This window comes from Equus asinus, chromosome 7, assembly GCF_041296235.1.
Source record: "Equus asinus isolate D_3611 breed Donkey chromosome 7, EquAss-T2T_v2, whole genome shotgun sequence".
NCBI classification, from domain to species: Eukaryota; Metazoa; Chordata; class Mammalia; order Perissodactyla; family Equidae; genus Equus; species Equus asinus.
In genome coordinates, this window is record NC_091796.1 from 88,496,749 (window position 1) to 88,523,505 (window position 26,757).

At 35.8% G+C, this 26,757-nt stretch overlaps 1 protein-coding gene across 4 annotated transcripts in view; it reads right to left on the minus strand.

The window, feature by feature from the left end:
• Positions 1–26,757, minus strand: part of CEP128 (centrosomal protein 128) — a 382,281-nt gene that overhangs the window by 275,614 nt on the left and 79,910 nt on the right. For all 4 annotated transcript variants that reach the window (XM_014846721.3, XM_070514145.1, XM_070514144.1 and 1 more), the window contains 4 exons: positions 18,729–18,815; positions 15,895–15,969; positions 13,897–14,029; positions 6,353–6,504 (listed from right to left, as the gene is read on the minus strand). In XM_014846721.3, coding sequence (XP_014702207.3) covers positions 6,353–6,504; positions 13,897–14,029; positions 15,895–15,969; positions 18,729–18,815 — 447 coding nt within the window. The remainder of the gene's footprint in view (positions 1–6,352; positions 6,505–13,896; positions 14,030–15,894; positions 15,970–18,728; positions 18,816–26,757) is intronic.

Here is a 26,757-nt window from a genome sequence, read left to right on the forward strand (position 1 = left end):
CACAAAAATAAAAAGGTTGAGATGGTAAGTTTTCTGTTTATTTTACCACATTTAAAAAAAAGAAAAATATGGGGACCAGTCCCATGGCTGAGTGGTTAAGTTTGCATGCTCCACTTCAGTGGCCCAGGGTTTCTTTGCCAGTTCGGATTCTAGGCACTCACAAGTAGAATATACAACTATATACTGGGGGACTTTGGGGAGAAGAAGAAGGAAAAGAAAAGAACATTGGTAACAGCTGTTAATCAAGTGCCAATCTTTTAAAAAAATAGGAAGAAAAATATTAATAATCCCTATTTTTGACTCCAGTAGACATAGAAACAGATGACTTTGAGGAATGTTTCTTTAATCAGCTCCCCACTAAAGTCCAAGAATACCCCCCTCCCACATAGCCACACCATATTCAGACAATAAAAGTAAAATTAGTGTGCTTTCTAATACCAATGAGAATCCAAGACATGGCTCCTAACCCAATTTCACACCATCCAATCATGTTGCCATCTGTTAAGTTCCACCTATGTTCAAACTAAAACTAGGTAAAATTAAAAATTCAGTCACACTGACCTCACTTCAAGCACTCAACAGGTACATATGGCTAGCCTCTACTGGACAGCACAGATATCAGACACCTCCATCACTGCTCAACGTGCTACTTACTGCACAACGCTGACCTAGAGCAGCCACTAATTCCTATCAATGGAACGAATCAAGACTCTATAATTTTGCTTCTCCTTTGTACTATAGGTAAGAGCCCCTTTCTTGCACCTAATGTTAATTATATATATTATCTCTCTTATTTAATTTTAAAAATAAATTGCAGGGGCTGGCCCAGTGGCGCAGGGATTAAGTTCACATGTTCCGCTTCAGCAGCCCAGGGTTCACAGATTCGGATCCCAGGTACAGACCTATGCACCGCTTGCCAAGCCACACTGTGGCAGGTGTCCCACACATAAAGTAGAGGAAGATGGGCACGGATGTTAGCTCAGGGCCCATCTTCCTCAGCAAAAAAGAGGAGGATTGGTGGCAGATGTTAGCTTAGGGCTAACCTTCCTCAAAAAATAAATAAATAAATAAATTTTACTTAAGAATGTAGAAAAACATTTTTTGGTTTTCAATAAAAAGAAATAGTTACGGCAATATGTTTGGGGGAACAATATGTTTCATGACCGAACATGATTCATTGCTTTTTTGTTTTTAATTTAGCTTTAAATGTCTGATCAAAGTTCACTTTATTTTGATATTTGGTTTTAATTAGTGTCCTAGCCAAAATACAGACATCATTTGTTAATGTTAACAATGTATCTGTAGACTCTGTTGGATTTTCTAAACACCAATTGAGAATAAAGAGTATTATTAATTCCTTTCCAAACAGACATCTTTCTTTTTCTGTTCAGGTCACTGGTTGTCCTAGGGTTCAGCCCTCTGGGTGGCCCCACTGAAAATGTGGGGTGCACACCAGGGCTCTCCCTCTTCAGTGCACCTACGCTCTGCTGTAAGCTCTGCTCAGTTCATGATTCAGAAGACAGTTCAGGGGAACCGGTGCCAAATGTCAGAGCATCACTGCTCTGCTCAACAGAATACTTGACCCCTCCTCTCCTCCTGCCTAGATTACTCTGATAACTTCAAACAGATTTTTAAAAATATATGTCTTTTCTAGTTTTTCTCAGTAGGAGGTTTGCTCTACAACAACCTAGACCACCATTAAGACAGACAGAAACTGTTCTTTAATCAAGATGGCCAAAAGATTGCCTAATTGGTTAATCTTCTCCAAAGAAGAGCAAACTATAGGCTAACATCTTAACATTATATAAAGTCGTGCTGCCAATATTTGTTTTCTTTATAATCTGTGTATTAGAAATTACTTAGTACTCAGATAATACTTTATTTTACAACATGCATTTGGAAAAAGAAATCATAAGATTAAAAAAAAAAGAAGGGGGCTGGCCCAGTGGCACAGCAGTTAAGCTCGCATGTTCCGCTTCTCGGCGGCCCAGGGTTCACTGGTTCAGATCCCGGGTGCGGGCACGGCACCGTTTGGCAAAAGCCATGCTGTGGTAGGAGTCCCACATATAAAGTAGAGGAAGATGGGCACGGATGTTAGCTCAGGGCCAGTCTTCCTCAGCAAAAAGAGGAGGATAGGCAGCAGTTAGCTCAGGGCTGATCTTCCTCAAAAAAAAAAAAAAGTACAACAGGAAATGACATACAGAGTAATTAAGATCTCTAAGACCACAGGTCTCTAAGAAGGGTTTAAAAGTATTGAAGTGAGCATTATTGCATAGCAAAGTGGCCAGCTTTATACAAGAAAACCAAGAATCAAAAGAGTTTACCCTAAAAGCATGGTAAAAGGAACAATTTTCCTTCTGCTTCTACTATACTAACCATCAAAAAAATAGTTATTATTGATTATCATTTCTGTTTTCCACTATCTTCTCTCTTTTTAAAAGCAAATTCTGGCATTACAGTCCCAAGTTTCTGCTAATGAATAATCACGTTAGTTGTCACTCAATTACCACTCTCAGTGTTTAATCTAAATTATGGATAGCACCTTGTTTTTTTTTTCTTTCTTTGAAGTTCTTCAATGAATTTAAAAGTCAAATTTTTTTTTCAAGAAGAGTAAGTTGATGGAAGATGGAGGCTGAGATTAAATCAGGGAGAATCATTGATCAAGGATGCTTGGAATTCTTATGAATACAAATAGCCTATCAAGGTTAATGAGGTTCAACTCAAGTTTAGAAGGAGAGAAAAATGCACTTAGTATTTTCTATGCATATACAGATTCAAGGTCTTAGGTACAATTTGAAAGGTAAATTATGCAAACTCAAATGTAGCTTCCATTTGGGTTTTTTATAAGCTATTTTCGCTGGTTTTCGCCAGTGTAAAACAACTGCTTAAAATATATATTCTGGATCAACAAAAACAAATGCAATTAGTGAGACAGAGCAAAAGATTCCTTGAATACTGACAACTATTCAAGGAATTAATGTGTTTTTAAGGAATGACTGGACAACAAATGTTAGCTTTAAAAAATAATCATAAAAATGTTCTACAATATATTATTTCAGTCAACAAATATTAATTGATTGCCTAATATGGGTAAGACATTGTCGGGGGACACAAAGGGATACAGAGACAAGACCTGGTTCTTAATCTATACTCACTTATGATCTGAAAAGGATACAAGTCTTTAATTTATAAGTGGCTCCCAGAATGCCACAAGCTTGAATTGCAACATCAATGCATACTGGTAAATGGCCCAGAGCAAAATCTGTGCACAGCAACATATCAGAAGAAAATATAAACAGAAAGTTGAGCATCAGAGTAGAAACAGAGGAAAAGACTGTTAGAAAGACAAAAGAAGCCAGTTCAATACACTCCAGGAATAAAGACAATCTGGTGAAGTAAAGAGAATCTCTGGTTACAAGGACTCTGTTAAAGAGAGGTGGAGAGTGGGAGAGCCTTATCATAGCCATGAACAAACAGTCCTTTAGACATCATTATTCTCATATTCTGTGTTGACCAAGCAATTTTTGGGTTACTAATTCAGCTCTCCAAACACTGGGTATATAAAATTAGGAGACTGGTGCGCTGCATAAGAGAATATTGTTTAAATATCTCTATAGGACTCCCACAGGGTAAACCAATGAACTGGCACTCTTTCATATACCACTCTCTTATGAGTTTCATTGTTAATATGAGCCAGTCTCTTGAATCACATTAACTCTAGGACACAGAAAACCTAAGTTTCCAGATGTGAAGACAAGACCTTAAAACATGAGGCCTTCACCAAGGTAAGGACATCAAGGTTGGATTTATCTTGGTGATGGGCAGCTTTCTTCTGCAGCCCCTTTTCTCCTTTATTTCAATCCACTTTGAAATTTTAAAGAAATATACCCAGATTACTTTAAGACTGTGAAAAAGGTGCCCCAAGAACATTAGTGATGTGGGCAAAAGGACAGTTCTGAAGGAAAGATTATTACTTGCAATTGATATAATCCAAGAAGGCTTCAGGGAGGAAATGGTTTAGAATTTCCACAAAAAGAGGACATTACAGAAACAATGAACAACTGGAACTAAGACAAAAAAGAAGGAAATATGGAAATGAGCAGGGAAGTTTAAGAAAAAATGAGTTATTTGACAAGACCGTGCGTGAGGTTCTATAGGAGAGGTGTTAGAAAGCCAAAGCTAAAGAGAAAGATATTAATGATTGAACACACCAGAAGAAATGTTACTATACAAATGTTCTTAGCCCTAACCTTATATAATAACCTCATTTTGTGTATATTTTCTTATTTATATTTGGTCTCCAAAAAGCAACTAAAGATTAATCTCCATTTTTATAGAATGTACATACGGCAACATCCCATACTACCTAATATTTTATAAAAGATAAAGCAGAGGCTAAATGCTTTTCAATAAATTTCAATAAAATTCCCAACTGTTAGAGATTATAACTGATTGATCCATGACCTATACCTCTCACAAAGTCTAGACCAAGTGTCATTTTGAGAATAGCTTGGGAATAAAGATATTCAAAGGTACTCCACAAAGTATGAAAAATAGACAAGCCACAATCAGAAGTGTCACTAAATCTAAAACAACTGACGTAAATGTAATTAATTATTTTATTGTTAAAACTAAGAAAATCACAGAAAAAACTGGTTAATGGTAATTTCTTCCAGGATGAATGATGTCTTTTTGTGATATCTTTTTCAACGGCAACTGGAAAAAAATCTTTCATCCTCCAAAAGGAATTTGAATTAGACTTGAGACAAACTCAAAGAACTTTTGGCATCAATTTCAGAATGCCACCTGCATAGGGACAGGAAAACCTGTCAGCTTTTCGTTCGTGGCTATATCACCAGCACCTAGAACTGTCTAACATAATGACAGACAGTCATTAAGTATTTGATATGTGAGTAAATGTTCAACCTCTCTCTCCAATTGTCTTTCACATCTAAACCTATACAACCAATCCAAATTGACCCAAGAGAATTCCAACTCACTCGCTAACCCACATGAAAATGTAAAAGAAATATTAACTTAGGACAAAGGAAAAACCAGGCTCTTTGAATGACAGCATTATTCGGTTTTTATAAGTAATTTTTTAAATGCCTATGCATTTGAAATTTTTTTTTCAAATTATTCCACAAGTGGTAAATGAAAAGAAACAATGAGAAGGGAGGAAGGGAGGAAGGCAGTGAGATGGGGGGACAGACCAACACGTGGTTATAAACAGCTTAGCAAAGGGGTTTTTCCACCTTTGATATTTATTAGCATAGTTCTTTTAAACACTTACCTTTGGCAAAATGATCATATTTTAGCACTTTTGTCAGCAGGATCAAAGGCTAAAATAATTCCCATGAAGCAAACTTTAAAAGTCCTGTAATTACAATACTCTGAGAATATTTCTGATAAGTATTTATTAAACATGTAGAGGGCTTTGTAAAGAGTATGTCAATATTTCATTATCTTTACAATCTGAATCTTGAACCAAATCTAAAATACATTTTCTGTTGACACACTGACAAGATGAAAGAGAAACTCAGGCTGCAGTAACATTAAATATTTCCTTTGGATTATACAAAGTTAGATGCTTAACACCAATTTTCTACCTTTCATTACAATTTAAGAAATTCTTCAAATGTGGCAACTTATTACAATTAGAACATAACTTCACTAATAAAAACAGATACAGAGGAGGACTGATACATATCTATTTCCAAATGTCTCATCCATGTTTGATCTAATTTGCATAATTATAATTGGAATTAAGCCATTTCCCTTTTATGAAGTTCTTTCCTTTGATTTTTAATATTTTCTGATAATTACCCCATCTGTGCTGGATAAAAGGCAGGCAGGAAACGGTAAGCTGCCTAGTTACACACTTCACTCATGGTTACCACATCATCACGATTACTATACAACTTGAAATTAATGGAGGCAGCACAACTCCACCTCATGTCAAGCAGCTAGAGATTTGAAAATGTTTATGATTCTGAAGCAGAAGTATCAGTAATACCTTTCTGCTATACCTTCTGCCAGTTTCACTCCCAAAATAAATGATAATTCCCTGTTCGTTCAGAGAAGAAAGGTCTCTTCTGCCTGCAGAAAGGATTCAATTGCTACCAGAACAAAAATATTTTCAGGTTTCACAGATTCCTGGCTTTGAGGTCCAAATGAAAGAGAAATGAATTCATAGAAATTTATATATTTAGTCAACTATATAATTTATATTATCTATATACCGAAACCAGAGTTCACAAAATATCACAATCTTTATTTTAAAATTTTGTTAAGCAATTCTATGAAACAAAACAAAAGTCCTTTGAATATGGCTTAAAAATAGCAAAGTCACCTCTACTTGTGCTGCCAAATGTGCTTTCTCCTTGTCTTTTCGCTCCATGCACCGCTTCACCTCCTCCACCTCGGAGGCCATTGCACTGAAGTTCAGCTGCACTCTCAGATCTGACATCTGCTTCTCCAGATCCTCTTTTTCCCGTTCAATCCCTTGAAAGAGAAAATGTAAAGCTTTTGGTTGTTCCTTATTCACAAGAGAAGGTACTTTCAAAAGGTACAAAGCCTTGATGTTTTAATATTCCAGCTAACATAATCCACTTATTAACACTGTCACTGAACAGTCTTTTCACAATTTGCTAGTCTATTGTTTCACGTCTCACACAGTTTTCTAAAATATATACACAACTGTGTTATCACGTGATTACATTTTGATACTAAAACTTAAAATGTTATCTGATTTCTAATACAACTTATTTTAGGAAAATCCTACATATTTTAGCTTTCCTTAGATCCCTGTGCTACCTCCAACTTTAAAACAAAAATACTGAAAGAATTTTCAACTAAGCTACTCCAACTAAAGTTACTGAAGTTCACTGAGCTGCTTTTATTGCAACATAAACAAATGATGCTATTAAATTTCTGACTGTATATGACCACTAACCTACTAATTCTGGTGACTACTACCTGAACTTATATCACTGAACAATATAATTTAACTTAGTATTTAATTCAACATGAAATACTTGGTCTATGATGCACAGGGCACTGTGATACCATCTTCTTCAAAAATAAATAACACAAAAACCCGTCCTCAATGAGCTTGCACTCCAAGAATAGAAAGAAGACGTATAAATAAAGTACTGCCTTGAATCAAAATGTCAAAAATTGGAACTTATACCATCAATTTAAAACTACCGCTTTTTCCAGGAGTTTCCTTTCCAGAAAATAAAAGGAGGAAGGAAGGAAACACTACAAAATCAAATTTACAGATCATCCATAAGACACACCCCAACTTTAGAAATATCAAAGTGTTCAAAATTGTACATCTTAGGTGGAAGATACACAGGCATTTTAATAGCACGATAAGAGCACTGACACACTCCACACAGGTATCTCTGTATAAAGGTTATTATAGGCTATTAAGGAGAGTGATTAACTCTTTTTTGGTGAGAAAGTACTAAGTTAGTTTCACCAAATTTTGTGAAGCAAAAGAGACAAAGGAGACAGAGTTGGGGTGATATTTCAGGGAAAGGAAACAGCGTAAAGCACAGGGGTACAACTGGACTTAACATTCAATAGTTCACAGAGCGAACACATGTGAGCGAGGAAGTGGGACAGTCATCAGAGAGAGCAGGCACTGCTAGGGAGCTTAGAGATGATCCTATAGACCAGGAGTTAGCAAACATTCTCTGGAAAGGGTCAGATAGTAAATATTTTAGCCAGATGATCCCTGTCACAACTGCTCAATTCTGCCATTGTATTGCAAAAGTAACCTAGACAGTGCATAAATGAATGGGAGTAGCTGGTTTCCAATAAAGTTTACTTACAAAAGTCTGTATGTGACCCATGGGCCATACTTTGCCCATCCCTGCTAAGTCTCCAACCTAAAAAATGCATAGTTGCTTATGTCTAAATGTATTTATTCATTTTATAAATATATGTATTCATTCATTTTTATAAATACATTTTTTATTTTCTAAATATATATTCATATGCATATAACACATATATCTCCATAGTTCATATATATCTATATATAGATATGCTTCATAATATATATAACATTAGTATATATGTATAAAATAACATTAGTATTAATATATATTATATAAAATATGGGGATATTAACACATATGAATATGTGTATAAATACATATATATATGTATATTTCATGAAACATACTATATTTGGTGTGGAGAAATAATATTTTGGTATGTTTCATAATATAGTTACATATAAAATATTAGTATAGATATTCATGTAAATATATAGATATAACACATATATACACATATAATGAAACATTTCACAAAATTAAAATACTTAAAACATAAGGTATAAAATATAAATATGTTACAAAAACTCTCCTCCTACACCCAGAGGATTGTCTCATATGCTCCGTTTGGAAGAATGCTTGCTACAAACAGAGATGGATCAGTATAGGATAGCAGTTAAGAGCTCAAGTTTGGGGAGAAAAATATTTGGGTCTGCTAAGTCCCATAAATGTGACCTTAGGCAAGTTACTTAATCTCTTTGCTCTTCAGTCTTTTTTTTTTTTCAATCACTAAAACAGAAAGTACAGAAAGAACAGTACCCGTCTCATAAACAGTTGTAGGAAATAAAGGAGACAATGTAAAATGAGTAGCATAATGCCTTGTATGTAGTAAGAACTCAATAAATTATAAGAGGTTTTAATCAAGAGTGTAACATGAATGGTTTGTGTCTTAGAAAGGACCCTTTCATAGCAGTATAGAAGACAGATTACAGAGGAAACAGAAAAAGACATGTTTAGAGGGTAATACAGATGAAAAGAAGCATGCCTAAACTGGGATAGTGGGAATAAAAAAGAGGATGGGGCAAATTCAAAGAATATCAGGATGTATAAATAGAGAGGATATTGGGACGAATTAGATGGCGAGAAGAAGAAATAATTCTGGATGTTCTTTGTATTTTAGGCTTGGATATCTGGTTAAAGGATGATGCCATCAATTGAGATAGGAATAAAAGCAGGTTTTGAGGAAAGAATGAATTCCACTGTAAATCTGTTGACTGAGCATTCTATGGAACAGCATATGGAGATGTCCACTAGCAACTCCATCTGGAGGGCTGAAGGTTAGGAGAGTGAGTAGAGCTGGATTTAGAGGTCATCATTTACAGGTGATAGCTAAAGCATCAGATTAAATAACAACCCCTAGGGAGAAGTACTAAGTGAGAAAAGCCCTAAATAGGATTCTAGACAACAGTAGCATTTAAAAGACAAACTGGAAATAAAAAGAAGATTCAAATGCAAACAATGAAAACAACGGAGGCAGAAGAACCAGGAAAAAGCAGGAGCACTAAAGTCAGCGCAAGAGTTTCAAGAAGAAAGAGGAAAGAAACAGGGGTCAAGTAAGACAAGTAACGGCAAAACGCCTTTGAATTTGACTGAGGAGACCACTAATAAACTAAGCAAAGTCAAATTTAGAAGCAAAAGTAGAAATCATGTTGCAGTGGTGGAGGAACAAGCAGCAACCACAGTGTGACAATCAGTGTGATTTCTTATGGAGAATTTTTGTTAATAATACTAGTATTCGACAAAGATGAAAACTCTAGAATTGTTAAAAGAAGATGAAGTCCATTATTACCACATTGGTAAGAGAATTTTTGGATTTTTTTAAACCTGGTAAGTAGTTAAAAAAGTGAGATTCTTATAGTCCTCAAAGACGCACCAAAAATAACTAAATTAGGGGCTGGCCCCATGGCCAAGTGGTTAAGTTTGCACAGTCCACTTCAGCAGCCTGGGGTTCACTGGTTCAGATCCTGGGGGTGGGCCTACACACCATTCATCAAGCCATGCTGTGGCGGCACCCCACATAGGAAAAAAACTAAAATGACCTACAACTAGGATATACAACTATGTACTAGAGCTTTAGGGAGGAAATAAAAAAGAAGAAAATTGACAACAGATGTTAGCTCAGGGCCAATCTTTCTCACCAAAAAGAAAAGCATACTTAAAAAGAAAAACCAGATTCTATGAGGCAACAAACATAAAACAAATGTACCAGAGTCTTTTTCAAAACAAAATGAGAGTTCCTATGTGCATCTTTATGAAAATTTGATGAGTAATCTAATACCTTATGATTTTGTTCTTAAAAATAAATTTTAAAATACTTGATGTCAAAATATATTTAAATTATAACATCACATGAAACTTAAGTGAACTTAATAGCATGCAAATATATTGGAATAGGTATGTCAGAATTTGCCATCCAGCAAAGATTTTCTGGCAATGTGGAAACTCTAACAGGCAACATATTGAGTTATGTCTGGGAATCTGGAGAAATATTTACCTTCCCTGAATTTCATAGTACATCAAATGCTTATAAGAATTTCTCCAATAATTTAGGCATTTGAATAGGAAGGTTCATTACTGAAATAATTTACAAGCTGAACAATCTGGACTAGTCTATCAGAAACCATTATAAAATCTCAATATCACCATCCCTGTTAAACTTGAATTTTCAAAAAGAAATAAATCCAGAGTATTATTCCACAACCTAAATCAACACCTCCGCTGAAACAGTACTCTAACATTTCTCAAGCACAAAGTGTTCCTGATCCACATAAGAAAAAACCAGTCATATGGTTCATGACCACTTCTGAGATATGATCATTTTTTGCCACCATTCTCCAGATAACAAAAAAGACAGGATCTTAATTTTATCTGTTTGTATATATGGAAAATTGGGATAAGAGAAAGTGAAAACCAGGGGTATTTCTAATTTAAGTACAAGGACAAGTACATAAATACGCACACACACATTTATAAACAGGAAGCTGGGAAAAATTCCACTACTGGCTTTGCTGGCTCTTCCTAAGAGAAAGCCCCATGAGATAAGCAGGTCTGACAATTGAAATGGGTTTAAAAAATCAAGCAGGGAAGACATTAAACTTCAATGCTAATGTCAGCAACAAACAAGTGAAATTCAAAATTAAAAACATAATATCATCTACTTTAGCATCCAAGAAAGTGAAATTCTTAGGTATAAATCTAACAAAATCTAAATTTAAAAAACTACAAAACACTGATGAAAGAAATCAAAGATGAACAAAATAAATGCAAAGATATTCCAAGTTCATGGATAGGAAGACTCAATATTGTCAAAATGTCAGTTCTTCCCAACATAATCTATAGATGCAATCCAATCAAAATCCCAGCAAGTTATTTTGTGGATATCGATAAATTGATTCCAAAGTTATAAGGAAAGGTAAAGAATCCAGAATAGTCAATGTACTACTGAAGGAGAAGAACAAAGTTGGAGGACTGAATACTATTCAACTTCAAGACTTACTATAAAGCTACAGTAATCAAAACAGTGTGGTGTTGGCAAAAAAAAATAAATAGATCAATAGAACAGAATAGAGAGCCCAGAAATAGACCCATATAAAAATAGTCAACTGATCTTTGACAAAGGAGCAAAGGCATTACACCAGAGAAAAGATAGTTTTTTAACAAATGGTGCTGGAACAACTGGATAACCACATGCAAAAAGAAAATGAATCTAGACACAGACCTTACACCCTTCACAAAAATTAAGCCAAAATGGATCACAGACCTAAACGTAAATGCAAAATTATAAAACTCTTAGAAGACAGGAGAAAATCTGACCTCGAGTTTGTCAATGACTTTTTCTTCTGAGGAATATTAGTCCTGAGCTAACATCTGCCGCCAATCCTCCTCTTTTTATTGAGGAAGACTGACCCTGAGGTAACATCTGTGCCCATCTCCCTCTACTTTATATGTGGGACGCCTACCACAGCATGGCTTGATAAGTGGTGCGTAGGTCCACACTCGGGATCCAAACCAGTGAACCCCGGACCACTGCAGTGGAATGTGTGAGCTTAACGGCTGCAAAACCGGGCCGGCCCCCTGTCAATAACTTATTAGATACAACATGAAAGTCATAATCCATAAAAGAAAAAACTGATAAGCTGGACTTTATTAAAATTAAAAATGTCAGGTCCACGAAAGACACTGTCAAGAAAACAAAAAGACAATCCACAGACTGTGAGAATTTATTTGCAAAGATATATCTGATTAAAAAAACTATTACCCAAAAACTACAAAAGAAAAAAGTTGTATCTGCAGTCTCCTAAAAAGTCTTTTCTCAAAATTGTCCCATTCACAACAACATGGATGGACCTTGAAGGTATTAACATGCTTAATATGTTAACATAATTGTTAAGCAAAATAAGCCAGACAGAGAAAGACAAACACTGTATGATTTCACTCATACGTGGAAGATAAACAAACACACAAAGAGAACAGTTCAGTGGTTACCGGGGGCGGGGGGGGCGGTATGCACAAAGGGTGAACGGGTATATTATATGGTGACTGACAAATAATAATGTACAACTGAAATTTCACAATGTTATAAATTACTATGACCTCAATAAAATTAAAAAATTTTAAAAATTAAAAAAAAAAAACCTGTGGTACATTTGGACAATGGAATATAATTCAGTGCTTTAAAAAAAAGCTACCAAGCCCTGAAAAGACATGGGGGAACCTTAAAAGTACATTACTCAGTGAAAGAAGCCAATCTGAAATGGCTACATACTGTATGATTCCAACTATATGAGATTCTAGAAAAGGCAAAACTATAGGGACAGTTAAAAAGATATATAGTTGCCAAGATTTAGAGGAAAGAGAGGAACAAATAGGCAGAGCACAGGGCATTTTTAGCATAGTGAAACTACTCTATGACACTCTAGTGGTAGATACATGTCATTATGTATTTGTCCAATCCCACAGGATGCACAACACCAAGAGTGAATCCTAATGGAACACATGGATTTTGGGCGATAATGATGTGTCAATGTAGGTTCATCGGTCAGAACAAACGTACCACTCTGGTGGGGGATGTCAATAATAGGGGAGACTATTTTTGGTGGCAACAGAGGATATATGCTAAATCACTGTACCTTCTGCTCAATATTGCTGTAAATATAAAACTAAAAAATAAAGTCTGTTTAAAAAAATTAGATGCTAAATGATGATTACCTTGTTGGAAAACCTTATGTCAGATCAAGAAATAGATAGGATGACAAGAGCACAACATAAGGAATGAAATTCTGAAAACAGGAAGTATTTAAGAAAGAGCAAAGGATGTGGAGAGAAGGGAACCCTTATTCACTGCTGGTGGGAGTGCAAACTGGTGCAGCCACTATGGAAAGCACTATGGAGTATCCTCAGAAAATTAGGGATAGATCTACCATAGGATCCAGCTATCCCACTGCTGGGTATTTATCCAAAGAACTTAAAAACACAAAGGCATAAAGATACGTGCACCCCTATGTTCACTGCAGTATTATACACAATAGCCAAGACATGGAAGCAACCTAGGTGCCCATCAAGGGACGAATGGATAAAGAAGATGTGGTATTTATACACGATGGACTACTACTCAGCCATAAGAAATGATGAAATCCGGCCATTTGTGACAACATGGATGGACCTTGAGGGTATTATGCTGAGTGAAATTAGTCAGAGGGAGAAAGTCAAATACGATATGATCTCACTCATAAGTAGAAGATAAAAACAATGACAAACAAACACATAGCATTGGAGATTGGATTGGTGGTTACCACAGTGGAAGTGGGGAGGGGGGAGGGCAAAAGGGGTGATTAAGCTCACATGTGAGGGGATGCACTATAATTAGTTTTCGGGCCGTGAACATGATTTAATCTACACAGAATTCGAAATACATTATGATGTACATCCGAAAATAAATAAATAAAATAATTTTAAAAAAATAAAATAAAATTTTTAAAAAAAGAAATAAATTAAAAAAAAAAAAGAAAGAGCAAAATACCCACACATTTACGAATCAGAATCATACCTCTCCTAAACCTCCAGTCATCTCCTTGTTCATCCTGATGGTTTGACTGTTGCTTGGAAATCTGAGATACTTGATGTTGTAAACCCTTTCGATCGCCTTCTGCTTTCATAAGTTGTGTACGGAGTTCTTCTACCTAAATACATATAGTCAAAAATGAAACTTTTATCAGTTTTAAAAGCAGCAAAGGAACAATTGAACTGACAAATTGTTACAAAATATTTTTTTAGGGAAAAAATGTTTACTTCTAATGGGCTATTGCAAACACAAGTTGAAGCCAAATTAGTCTTGTTATGCCAAGCACAGTGGAATACTCTCTTGCTCCATTTCTTCATTCCTTCCACACAGAATAAATGTCTTTTCCCTTCTCTGTGTCTATTGTGACAAAGAATTTGACCATATTAAAAAAAAAAAAATCCCTTATTTTGACTTCAGTCCACTCTATTAACCCAAACCACCTCCAATTATGTGCTATATGTTTTTATACTTTTCACTTATTTTCTTTCATGTGAACATGTTTATTGGATGGTAAACTCAAGTGAAATGATCATGATTTAGCTTTTTTTTTTTTTAAAGATTGGCACCTGAGCTAACAACTGTTGCCAATATTCCTTTTTTTTTTTTTCCTGCTTTTTCTCTCCAAATCCCCCCAGTACAAAGTGGTATGTTTCAGTTGTGGATCCTTCTAGTTGTGGCATGTGGGACGCTGCCTCAACCTGGCCTGAGGAGCAGGGCCATGACCACGCCCGGGATCCGAACCAGCAAAACCCCAGGCTGCCAAAGTGAAGCTTGAGAACTTAACCATTTGGCCTCGGGGCCAGCCCTGATTTAGCATGTTTTAATACCAAAGTACTACGCAAAACAAATAAGCAATAAACGCTGCTGAATAAACTATAAACACCTTGAGGTCAGGGACTATTTTATTCATCGTTGTATTTCTAGAGACTAGGAAATTGCCTAGCACATAGCAGGTATGTCCCCAATGACCATTAAACAAGTTAGCAGTTGCAAAAAGACTCAGCTAAAGTCACAATGACAATCTGAACACAGAAGTCTCTTACTTCAAAAGATGAGATTAGAAATTACAAGGCAGAGTTCCAAAAAAACCAGAATGGAACTGAATACAAATATATAACTTCCGAAAAAGAAAGTCTGAACTCTGTCAACATTAATTCCATTGGACCACTGGCTGCAGAACAAAACCAATGAACCTTTTTAAAGGTTTTGTAAAACAGGTGGTATGGTGTATTTTCAGCACTGATTGTCAAAATGTAATACTCCTTCTGAACATTTATGATGCCTGACATCTTCGCCAACCTAGCACATTATGTAGTGAGTTATGTAAGCCACGCCTCAAAACAGAGGAAGGTGCAATTGCAGTTTACATTAAACTCAAGCAGAGAGGCAGTTAGAAACTCACATACCCTTAGCCAATGTATGTAAGATGGCTATTTCAAGTTATTGAACTTTAAATATCAGAAGCACCAAACTCCCATTATGAGCTAATGGGCTGCAAAATGTTATGCTTTAAAATTAAGCCTTCTCTTTGGTTAAAGGGGGCAGGTGGCATCTTGAAAATGTGAATATAAGACAATAATGCATTCAGAGTAACTTCAACATGCAAAGATCTGTTTTATGTATTTTACTTCCTCTTTCACTCTCCAATGACTCCTTGAATAAAATTAAGCTCCTGGGAAAATATTATCTTACACATCCAGTCTCACTTTTCCACTGGTTATGCTGAGAGAGATAAGTCCTAAGTTGGAGCAGCAATCAGCAAGGTACACTCTCACAGTGGGAATTTGGCTGGTGTTTTGTCCTAGCTTCCTCTGATCTTCCTGAAAGGATCTCATCTTCTCCTTGCGTGTGCTAACATGCATTCCTTAGGAAACAATTGTTCCAGACCTAGGTCTTTCTCCTTTCACAAAGACATCTGATAGAGAAGGAGACTTAAGTCTGCTTTCATTTAAAAGTAGATTATCATAGCTTGCATCCACTTACCTGATGCAAAAGCGTTTCTCTGCTGCCTTCTGACTGATTCAATAACCTTCGAGACAGCTCCAGTTCCTGTTCAAGCTAGAGTTCCAACAAAGGATAAAGAGAAACGTCCAATGGGGCAGAAGATAATTAAACGATTATGGGCAAAGTGTAAGAGGAAAAAAAGTAGGAACATTTTCAGAAGATATTTACAGCTAACATGAAAGAGTAAATATCTTGCTATAAATACATCTTAATACTTCATTAATGTTAATTGCATAACATCAAGTAAACCAGATCAGAGCTCAGGAGGTCTGGGTTCTCAAGTCAGTTCCATCTCAACAGTGACCCTGTTTAAATCTCTTATCCTTAGGCCACCATTCCATCATCTCTAAAATAAGGATTTTATATTAGATAATCTCTGAGATTCCTTTCAGTTTTTAATCATTATAACCTGAATTCTAAAGCAATTTTTTCTTTAAATTAGTACATGTAGTGTCATATGAACCAAATTACAATAAAAACTTCAGGGATTCAATGATTCAAAGTATATTTCATTCAATTGATAATTTCATATATTCTTAATATCTTACATTCCTGATATTTTCAATATTCATAACACTCCTAAAATTTTAAAATATCTAAGTACAGAATAAGACATTCAACTTGAAAAATACAATAGGGCAGGAAACAGGTTTGTTAAAAATCCAGAACTTACATATGCTAAATATGTTTGCATTTTCTAACAGTAAGGTTGTTTTGCGAAACCACAAATCTATATTAAGATGTTGTTAACTGCTTAGATTTGTAATAGTTATCCTAAATTATCATTTCATTTGAACAACTATCTATATATTAGCCCTCTAAAAAATGTACAGGTGGTAGGTATGGCCATGAAGAGTGGCATCAGGGAGGATTATGGCATGGAACAGTCCTGTATCTTGATCGTGGTGGTGGCAACATGAATCTACACGAGATAAAATTGCACAGCACTACACACACACACGCACACACACTCAACACACAAATGAGTGCACGTAAAGCTGATGAGACCTGCATAAACTCTATGGATTATAACAATGTCAATTTCCTGGTTTTGATATTAGATGGCAATTACGTAAAACGTTACCCTTGAGGCAAATGGTGTGAAGGGCACATGGGACTCTCTATAATTTTGTTTCGTGACACTTTATGAATCCATAATTATTTCAAAATAATTTTTTAATCTTGTTACACAATTTTTAAAAAACTATACATGTGGCTCATAAACTAAATGTTACATTTTTTAAAAAATTAAGTATATATGGAATCACAGAATCCACACAAAATAGTATCAGACCTATTCTCTTGTTTCTATGGAGAAATAAAGATGGAAGAAATCATACACCAGTCAAAATGGTTTCGAAACTTATCAAGGCCCATGTTGGTCATGATGCCTGGGTAATATCAGCAGTATCAGCTCCCAACGGGCAAATTTGATGACCTGACATACCTCGCTTACCATAAAGGCAGCATGTACGCATCATTTAACTTTACATAGGTCAGTGAAATAAAATAAAGGAGGTAATGGTAAATAGAAAAAACAAGACAGAGTAAAGAACATTACATCAGGGGCAAATCTTGACTTTAGCATTCATTACCTTGGGCTCATCCGTAAATCTACTCATTTGCAAACTGAAGAGAGTTTTTCGGCCTCTGAATTGCCTTCTAGCTCTAAGGTGCTAGGCTCTGTAGGTTCACAGATGTGAATATATGTCAAAGGTCCTTAATATTTAATGGGAACAGAGGATATTTCAGAACTAGGCTGCTAACTATGCCTATTCTATATAATGAAAACGAATATATCCAAAATACCCAGCCTTTAAGCAACAGGTCTTTCCTAAACCCTGCAGCAAAGCCAGGCTCTTTAAATGTTCTCCAGCGAGGAAGGGTGAAGTTTAATTTGCATCCTGGAAAGGAGAGGGGCCAGATGACAAGGTAGCAAAAGACCTGGACAGTAGTTCCCCCTCAGCCACGGAGCATACATCCCAAGACCCCCAGAGGATGCCTGAAACCATGGATAGTACCAAACCCTAGATACAGTAAATTTTTTCCTATACATACATACCTATGATAGTTTAATTTATAAATTAGGCACAGTAAAAGACTAACAACAATAATCAATAATAAAATAGAACAATTATAACAATATACTGTAATAAAAGTTACCGTAGATCTTAGCAGCCTCCAGAAACAATTTGTTTTTCCTTCCTTATTCAGTCGAGAACTTTCACCTTTTCACTTAAAGGATGCACTTTACGGCTTCTCTTTGGTATATCTGAATCGCCAGCATCACTATTCTTGTGCTTTGGGGGCATTACTAAGTAAAATAAGGCTGACTCGGACACAAGCACTGCGATGCTGCGAGAGTCGGTCTGATAACCAAGAGAGCCACTGCGTGACTCACGGGCAGGGAGCAAGTACAGTGTGGATACGCTGGACAAAGGGATGATTCACATCCCGGGCAGAGCAAGACGGCGAGAGATTTCATCATGCTACTCAGAACAGCATGGCAATCTATGACTTAGGAACTGTTTATTTCTGGAATTTTCCATTTAATATTTTCAGACTACAGTTGACTGCAGGTAACTGAAACGGTAAAAAGTGAAACCACAGACAAGGGGGGACTACTGTATATGTTTCCAAGAGCAAGTAGCAGAGAGTGGCAGAGCCCTTGAACCACGTCTGACTCCACATCAAAACATACAGGCTTCATTATGTTCTAACAAATGATCTCAGGGACGCTCTTCAAGGCACTCAATGAACATCACTGGCCCCAAAGAGCATCATTCTTTGAAAGATAACTTGCAAAATCTTACTTGACTCTTCTCAGTTTCAGTTTGTCTTAGCTTATTTTTCATTACTCCCTCATCCTCATCTGCTTTAGCTTCTTGTTTCTTCAATGCCTAGAATGAAAAAGGTGGGAAAATATGCATTATTCCAAAATACATATAAAACTGAAAGACACTACTAGGATATATTGAGAAAAGGCTAAGGAAGATGATTATGAGTTGTACAAAATATGTAAAGCATTCTTTTCTATATTTTTCCCTCTTTAATAAAATGGAAAAAAAGAACTTGAAGAAAATACAAATTTCAAAAGTTAACCATAAAAGTGTTTGTTTTGGTTTGTCTCTATGTTAAAACTTAAGGAAAAAATTTATATTTGGAGCAATCTTTCATAACATCTAAAAAGCATTCCACTTTTTAAAAATTTTTTTGACAATTTTAGCATTTAGACTTAGCAAGGTGTATGTATAGAGGCCATCCAAACTGAGAAAAGCCAAATTGCCAGGAATCTTTTCCAACAAGATCTATGGTGCTCAATAGAAAAATGATTTTTAGGCAAACAGCAAAACATGATAAAAACTATTTTGATACAAGTATAATCAATCATATTCAATTTCATTAACTTACATATCCAATAAATATCTCCTAAGTGCATTTACTAGGTGCCAGGCACTGTGCTAGGGGCTACTAATACACACACATATACATAAAATAAACATGGCCCCCTATCCATGAGGTTACAGCTCCGTCTGCCATGATTCCTACTCTCACTAATAAAAAGCAATTGAGTAAAAAGGCAGCGAGATATCATCAAAATGAAAAATAATTTTGACTTGAGTACAATAATGTTATAAAACTTTTATACTGTTTACTATGTACAGACATTCTTCTTCTTCTTATATTAAATAAATACATTACCTATATTGGAAATACACATTTAATTGTTATGATAATTCCATGAGTTATTTAAAAGCTCATTTTATTAAGGGGGAAATTGAGGTTCAAGGAGTTGAATAACTTGTCCAAGGTCATTCACCTAGTCCATGACAGAGACAGAAGGTAGACAGGCTGCCTCTTGGCCATTGAGTGGCACTGCCTCTCCATGTTGAAATAATAATATCAACCTTATAGGGTGGGTATGAAGAGTAAATAATTTGATCTTTGTAAAGTACTAAAATGTACAGTAAAAGAGAACTATTATGATTACTGAACTGTTAACATTGATAAAGTATTAAGAATCATAATGCTTTTCAGGTAGTTATCAAATGATTTTGATGTTTGACATTCTTTATTGTAGGGTAAGTGGAATTTGCAATAATATTTAACTCTATATACATAATCCATTATTCCAGTTTGGTTAGTGGGATGTGTTTAAAAATTTTTCCTAAACAAAATTATCCTAGAAACTTGAAAATTACTGCTGGCATCTTTATTCTTTCCAAGCTTCCTTGGTCTATCCCCAATGAGTGAGCGAGTGAGTGAGTGAGTGAGTGAGTGTGTGTGTGTGTGTGTGTATGTAAGAAAGAGAGAGAAAAATATAAAGGGAAAAGATAACAAGAAATTGTTGCTACATTTTTAATCAATTCATTTTATAAAATTTTAAACTATCTTCATCCCAACCTACCCCCACTTTCTTCTTATGAAATTGGTTGTCTTTTCAATATTTTTTCATTGAACTAAAAACTAGCCTGAGCTCTCCACAGAGGGGAGATTATGAGGAAGACTTCTTCAGGCAGTTGATAAATTTCAGCAAACTACAGTCATGTGCCACATAATGATGTTTCATTCAACAGCAGACTGCATATACAATGGTGGTCCCATAAAATTACTACCATACAGCCTAGGTGTGTAGTAGGCTATACCATCTAGGTCTGTGTAAGTACCATAGGGGAGGAAGAAATTTTCCTCTACCTTCCCAGGTTCTTCTGGCTGGTCTAAGAATTAAATTGACATGAGACATTAACAAGAGAAAAACAAACAAAAGTTTAATAACATGTATACACAAGAGAAACCCAGGAAAATCAAGTAACTCAGCAAAACAGCCAAAAGCCCTCACCTTAAATACCATCCTCAGCTAAAGACAAAAGAAGATATGAGGAGTGGGGAGAGTTAGGGACCTCAAACGGAAGGAAGGCAATTCACAGGTAGGTGAAAAGGAGCAAACATTTGGAAAACAAGCGTTTGGCCACTCAGAAAAAGAAGAAGACAGAAAGAAGCCCAACAAACAGGCTTTTCTAGGTCCCTCCCTGTTTACCACCTAGTTCATGTTATGCTATAGCGATAGCTCACTTCCTGAGACAGGCTTTTGTAATCTGAATTCTTTTAGGCAGATAAGGGGGAGACAACAAGAAAAACTCTGAGTATTCTGTTTCTTAAAAACAATCCACCTAAAATAATCCACATATTAAAGAGATATATTTTGGGGTGACAAATTTTGTTCCCATTAAGTACACTCAATGAAGTTCACACAACGACAAAATCTCCTAACAATGCATTTCTCAGAACGAATCCCTGGCATTAAGCAACACATGACTGTAGAAGTTAGTTTAATAAAGGAAGTGAAGAATAGCAAAGGAGAATTAGTAATATTAGTTTAGTGCATCCATTACTGTCAATAACTGAAAATCACAGTTTAGACTTTGATTCATAATCATGTATTAGTCGCAGCCTCTAATGAAGACTCTTCCAAAATCCCAACAAAATACCTATCAAGAAACTTATCAAGACAAAAAATAGCAATAATGCTAAAACCTATCGACTGACAAGTAACCTGTCAAATCTAGAATTAAAATCCAAAATATAAGGCAGGTGAAACTGAATGGAGGAAAACTGAATCAGGCTTCACTTCATGAATCAGACTCCCGGAAAAGAGGTAGAAAGACACCTTCGCTTACCCCCTGGTAATAGTCAGACTCTACTTCTGGATTCATCCTGAGTAGAAGTCACTCCAAATGAGTGTGCAATAAAGGATCATCCAAGCATGGTGAGGTCACTTGAGGCCATAAACAACTTCAAATAAGAAGGGCTTGTCCCAAGCATAAGAGCCATTCCCTTCCAAAGCTGAGTTCAAAATCTAACTGGAAGACTCTGCAACCTTCAAGCAGTAGTTGCTAGATCCTTCCAACGTGATTTTGTGCATCTCTTCATGTTCCAGATTGTTTCCACCTCTGTCCTCCAGTTACTGAGGTAAGAGAAACAGGAGGAGTCACCTGCTAAGCTTTTAAAACTTGATTTAACTTCATGCTGCAACTCTAAGAGATTAACTTAAGAATTTAAATCCCCAAAATTCTCCAGTGAAGAAATGTTTCCATTTTACTAACTGGAATTAATCCATTTCTTCTTTTTTTCTTTTTTTTAACATCTGTTGCCAATCTTCCTCTCTCTCTCTTTTTCCCTCCTCAAAGTCCCAGTATACGATTGTATATCCTTGTTGTACGTCATTCTAGTTCTTCTACGTGAGCCACCACCACAGCGTGGCAACTAACAGATGGGTGGTGTGGTTCCATGCTCAGGAACTGAACCCGGGCCGCCGAAGCAGGAGCATCCCAAACTTTAACCACTGATTATCAGGGCTGGCTCTGGAATTAATCCATTTCTGTTCCTTTCTCATGAGTTCCAAAACTTACATTTAAAAAGTCCTATGACATTTTACATCAAAAAAACAAGAAAGAGGGCCAGCCCTGATGGCCTAGTGGTTAAAGTTCAGCACACTCCACTTCAGCAGCTGGGGTTCAGTTCCTGGGCACAGAACCATACTGTCTATGAGTTGCCATGCTGTGGCAGTGGCTCACCTAGAAGAACTAGAACGACTTACAAGAAGCATATACAATCATGTACTGGAGCTTTGGGGAGGGGAAAAAAACTTAAAAAGACAAACAAGAAAGATATATTAACATTTCCCAAGTGTTTACATAACTTATCTTGATTGAACACATTAAAAATATATTTAATTCATTTATATGCTTATTTTTACTTACTTAGATAGACATTCAAAATAATCCTTGTTTATCCAGAGGCTTATATTTCCAAAGAGTAATACAAAAGCTTTGGTGTCACTATGGTGGAAGCTTCAGAAGGCCAGGGACCTCATCTGTCACGATCACATTTTATTTCCAAGACAATACTTGGCACATTTTAGGTGGTAAACATATGTTACTGAATAGATGAATAAATATCCCTTTATAATCTCTGAATAACATCTTCACTTTGCAATTGGCCACCTCTCTTCATCACATACATGTAAGTTTTCCAGATTTATCCCATCTCTTTTAATCACCATATTTTCTCAAACACCAAGTTGTATTTCTTTCTGGAAAAACAATTATGGTGTAGTGATATGGGAAAATAAATATTTATTTTTGGGTTTAAGTCAAAGAGTTAATACCTTTTCCCGTTTTCACAAGTCATCATTTTAGCCTCTTCTTTGGAAAAATATCTCCTGAATGGGTTTAAGTCTTCTAATTTTGAAATAATTTAGGCTTACAGAACAGTTGTAAAGAGAGCTCAGAGTTCCCACATACCCTGTACTGAGCTTTCCCTAAAATTAACATCTTACATAAGCAATGTAGGTTTATCAAAACTAAGACTTTAACATTATTACAAAATCATTAAGTGAAAACTTTATTCAAGTATCAAATGTCCTTTTTTTGTTCCAAGATACAATCCAGGATACTGTGGAGCAAGTTGTCTCTTTAGTCTCCTCTGATCTATGAAAGTTTCTCAATTTTTCCTTGTTTTTTATGATCTCAACATTCTTGAAGAGATACTTCAAGTATCTTCAGATCAGCTATTTTGTAGAATGTCCCTCAGTTTGGGTTTTTCTGACGTCGTCTCATGATTAAACAGGGCTCATAATTTGGGGGGAGAATATCACAGAGGTAAGTGCCCTTCTCATTGTATCACATTGTAGGGTACACAATATCAACATGACTCATGACTAGTGACGCTAACCTTGATTGCTTAATTAAGGTAAGGTATGTCTGCCAAATTTTCCTACCATAAAGTTAGTATTCTTTCCTTTACATACTCCTTTGTTAGAAGAGAGTCACTAAGTCCAGGCCATACTCAAAGGGAGAAGAATTAAGCTCCACCTCCCAGAGACAGAATATCAAAGAATGTGTGGAAATATATTAAAAACTCTAAAGTAATTAACAAATATTTTGGGAAACACTTTGAGGCTATGCAAGTATCCTTGAAGTTTCACCCACCAATTTTAGCTCAATGCCAGACCAACTATAACACTATCAGTTTTTTTTGGGGGGGCCTGTAAAATTTTCCCCCATCAAACCTTACAGCCTAATGCAACCCAGATTCCTAGTAAGTTAACCCACAGGCCAATGTCCACCAGTAAGTAGAATGCTGAACCTCTCTACATTCACCCCACAATAACCTGCTTACACCAAAAACAGTAACGAGTCATCTAGAATTTACACAAGACTATAAAAGTGGATGGAGTATGTACACTCATCAAACCTCCACCAAATCTTGGCTGTTCTCTTAATTCTCTTGAGCTCCTCCACAACTGGGAATTCTCCTTCTTCCCTGTTCCCCTACATCTTGTCCAGCCTCACTGTTTGGTTTCTTTGCAGCCTCTGGATCTTACGCAAAGGCTTCTAAATTTCCCTCTCCAAGCTATACAGAGAAATTTGCCTCTATTCCAGTTCTCAATTTTGAACACCTGTACTCATAACCACACCCAACACCCCCCACTTCCCCTACCCCATAACAAAAGGACCTATTAGTTAGCAGGATCCATTCCCCTGAAAAGGCAGTGTGGGAAAAAATTATTTTCATTCTCACACTAATAGATATTTAATCTTCACTTCTTATAATTAGCATAAATATTAACAATATTTTGGTGTTAAAGGAATAAAAATCAATTAGCTGAACTTTAATTAATCTAATTGTCTTACCTAGTACATAGAATTATACCCTATAAAAACATAATTCTTCTAAAAGTCAACTATTTTTTAAAAATTCAAATTTCCATATATGAGCTAGTTAAATAAAAGAACCTCTAATTCTCCTGGATATTTAGGAATTTGCAATAAAATTTCCTTTCCTCTTCACTTTCCACCTTCAACATCTGACTAGTTATTTATAATATCAGTTTTCCAAAATAATAGACTTTTCTTTTGTAGCTCTACTTTGTGCCTAAAACATTATTAATTACCTCCCTCCCCTTTCATTTCTCCTTTTTACTCTAGAGATATATAAGTCTTAGAAAATTTAGTCATTAAGAACTTCAACTCTATTGTTTTCAGTAGAGGAGCAGAAGTGAGGTATTGAAGAGCAGCCCAAAGCGAATTACTACATTTCCACCATGCCATCTAGAAATGTCATTAAGTTGGAACACTGTTTCTGCTTCCTATACACCATGAGTCAGTAAACAAGTACACACACATGCAACAGTCTAGCCCAGAATACTGAACCCATTTTCTACATTATCCAGCTTAAAATGACAAAGAAAGAAAATCTAACTCTTAAGACCTAGTAAATATATATTAACGTACTTTAAACTTCGGAAAATACATATAACACTCAACGAGAAACATTTTAAAAATTAACTGAATCAAAACTATAAGCCATTTCTTTAAACATTAATAATAAACTTTAACTCATTTATTACCTTTTTAAGTGTGTAAGGCTGCACTGGATTTCTTTTCCATTTGACTTAGATCAAGCAACTAAGAATTATATTAAAACTGACCCAGTAAAAGCAGTTATAAAAAGAGAAAAAAAATCACAAGCCAATGAATTTTTATTACTATGTTATTTTGCCCTTTAAAGCTTGTTTTTTTCTTAAAAGCAGTTTAGCTATAAAGCTATCATGTGCCCTGCTCCAGGATTCAGATGGTCTCTTCCATGTTTAAGATCACAGCAACAACACCGAGAATTAATAGAGGGTCCCTGGGGCACATTTCAATCTTTAATAACAACAATTATTCTTCTTTTTCTTAAGTGTGCCTATTTCCATTAAAAAGACTAACATATTGAGTACTGTACTGCTGCAGCACTTTAGAGGTGGATAATTCTGAATTTTCAGCTACATATAAATTTTTTTTTTAAATGCAGTCTCTCCCTTTACAAAGTAGAGGAAAGGAGACAAGAAAATGTTTGTAGACATCTCATCTGACCATAAAAACTCCCACAACTCTGACAATAGACATATTTATGAAGAGGCTCTAAAAAATAACACACTCAAAAATGTAGAGCAAATAGGGAATTAAAGGCCCTTTGTCTATTTTAAATGGACCAGCACACTAGGGTAAGAATGATGGAGCTGGAATGAAATAAAGGTCACATGTTAACTCCCACACAGGCCACTGAAATTTCAAAAAAAACTTATGAACGTAAGCTATCCTGTCTCATCTCCCTCACTCAGCAGTGCTAGAATTGCATGCCTTCGGCCACAAGGGCAAGAACATGTAGATGACTCTCTGGTAAACCAACAAGACTATAGAAAACAAGTCTGTGCTCCTATTGAACAATAGGTCAGTAACGTACTTCAAGGTACAAACTTTCAAGTCAAATTGTTTGTTACAGTAACAATAAAGAATGAAGTCATGTCACTGAGAATTAGAAAAACAGTTGCTCTTACTATAAATATATTTTTTAAGACTTTTTTTTTTTTAGCAGTTTTATGTTCACAGCAAAATTGAGAGGAAGGTACAGAGAGTTCCCATATACACCCTGCCCCCATACATGCTTAACTTGCCCATGATCAACATCCTTCAACAGAGGAGTACATTTGTTACAAGTGATGAACCTACAGTGACACACCAAAATCACCCAAAATCCACAGTCTACATCAGGGTTGACTCTTGGGGTACATTCTATGGGTTTGCACAAATAACATAATAACATGTATCCATCATTATGGCATGATACAGAGTATTTTCACTGCCCTAAAAATCCTCTATGCTCCACCTATTCATCTTCCCCTCCCTACCCAACTCCTGGAAACCACTGATCTTTTCACTGTCTCCACAGTTTTTCTTTTCCAGAATGTCATATAGTTGGAATCATACAGTATGTACTCTTTTCAAATTGGTTTCT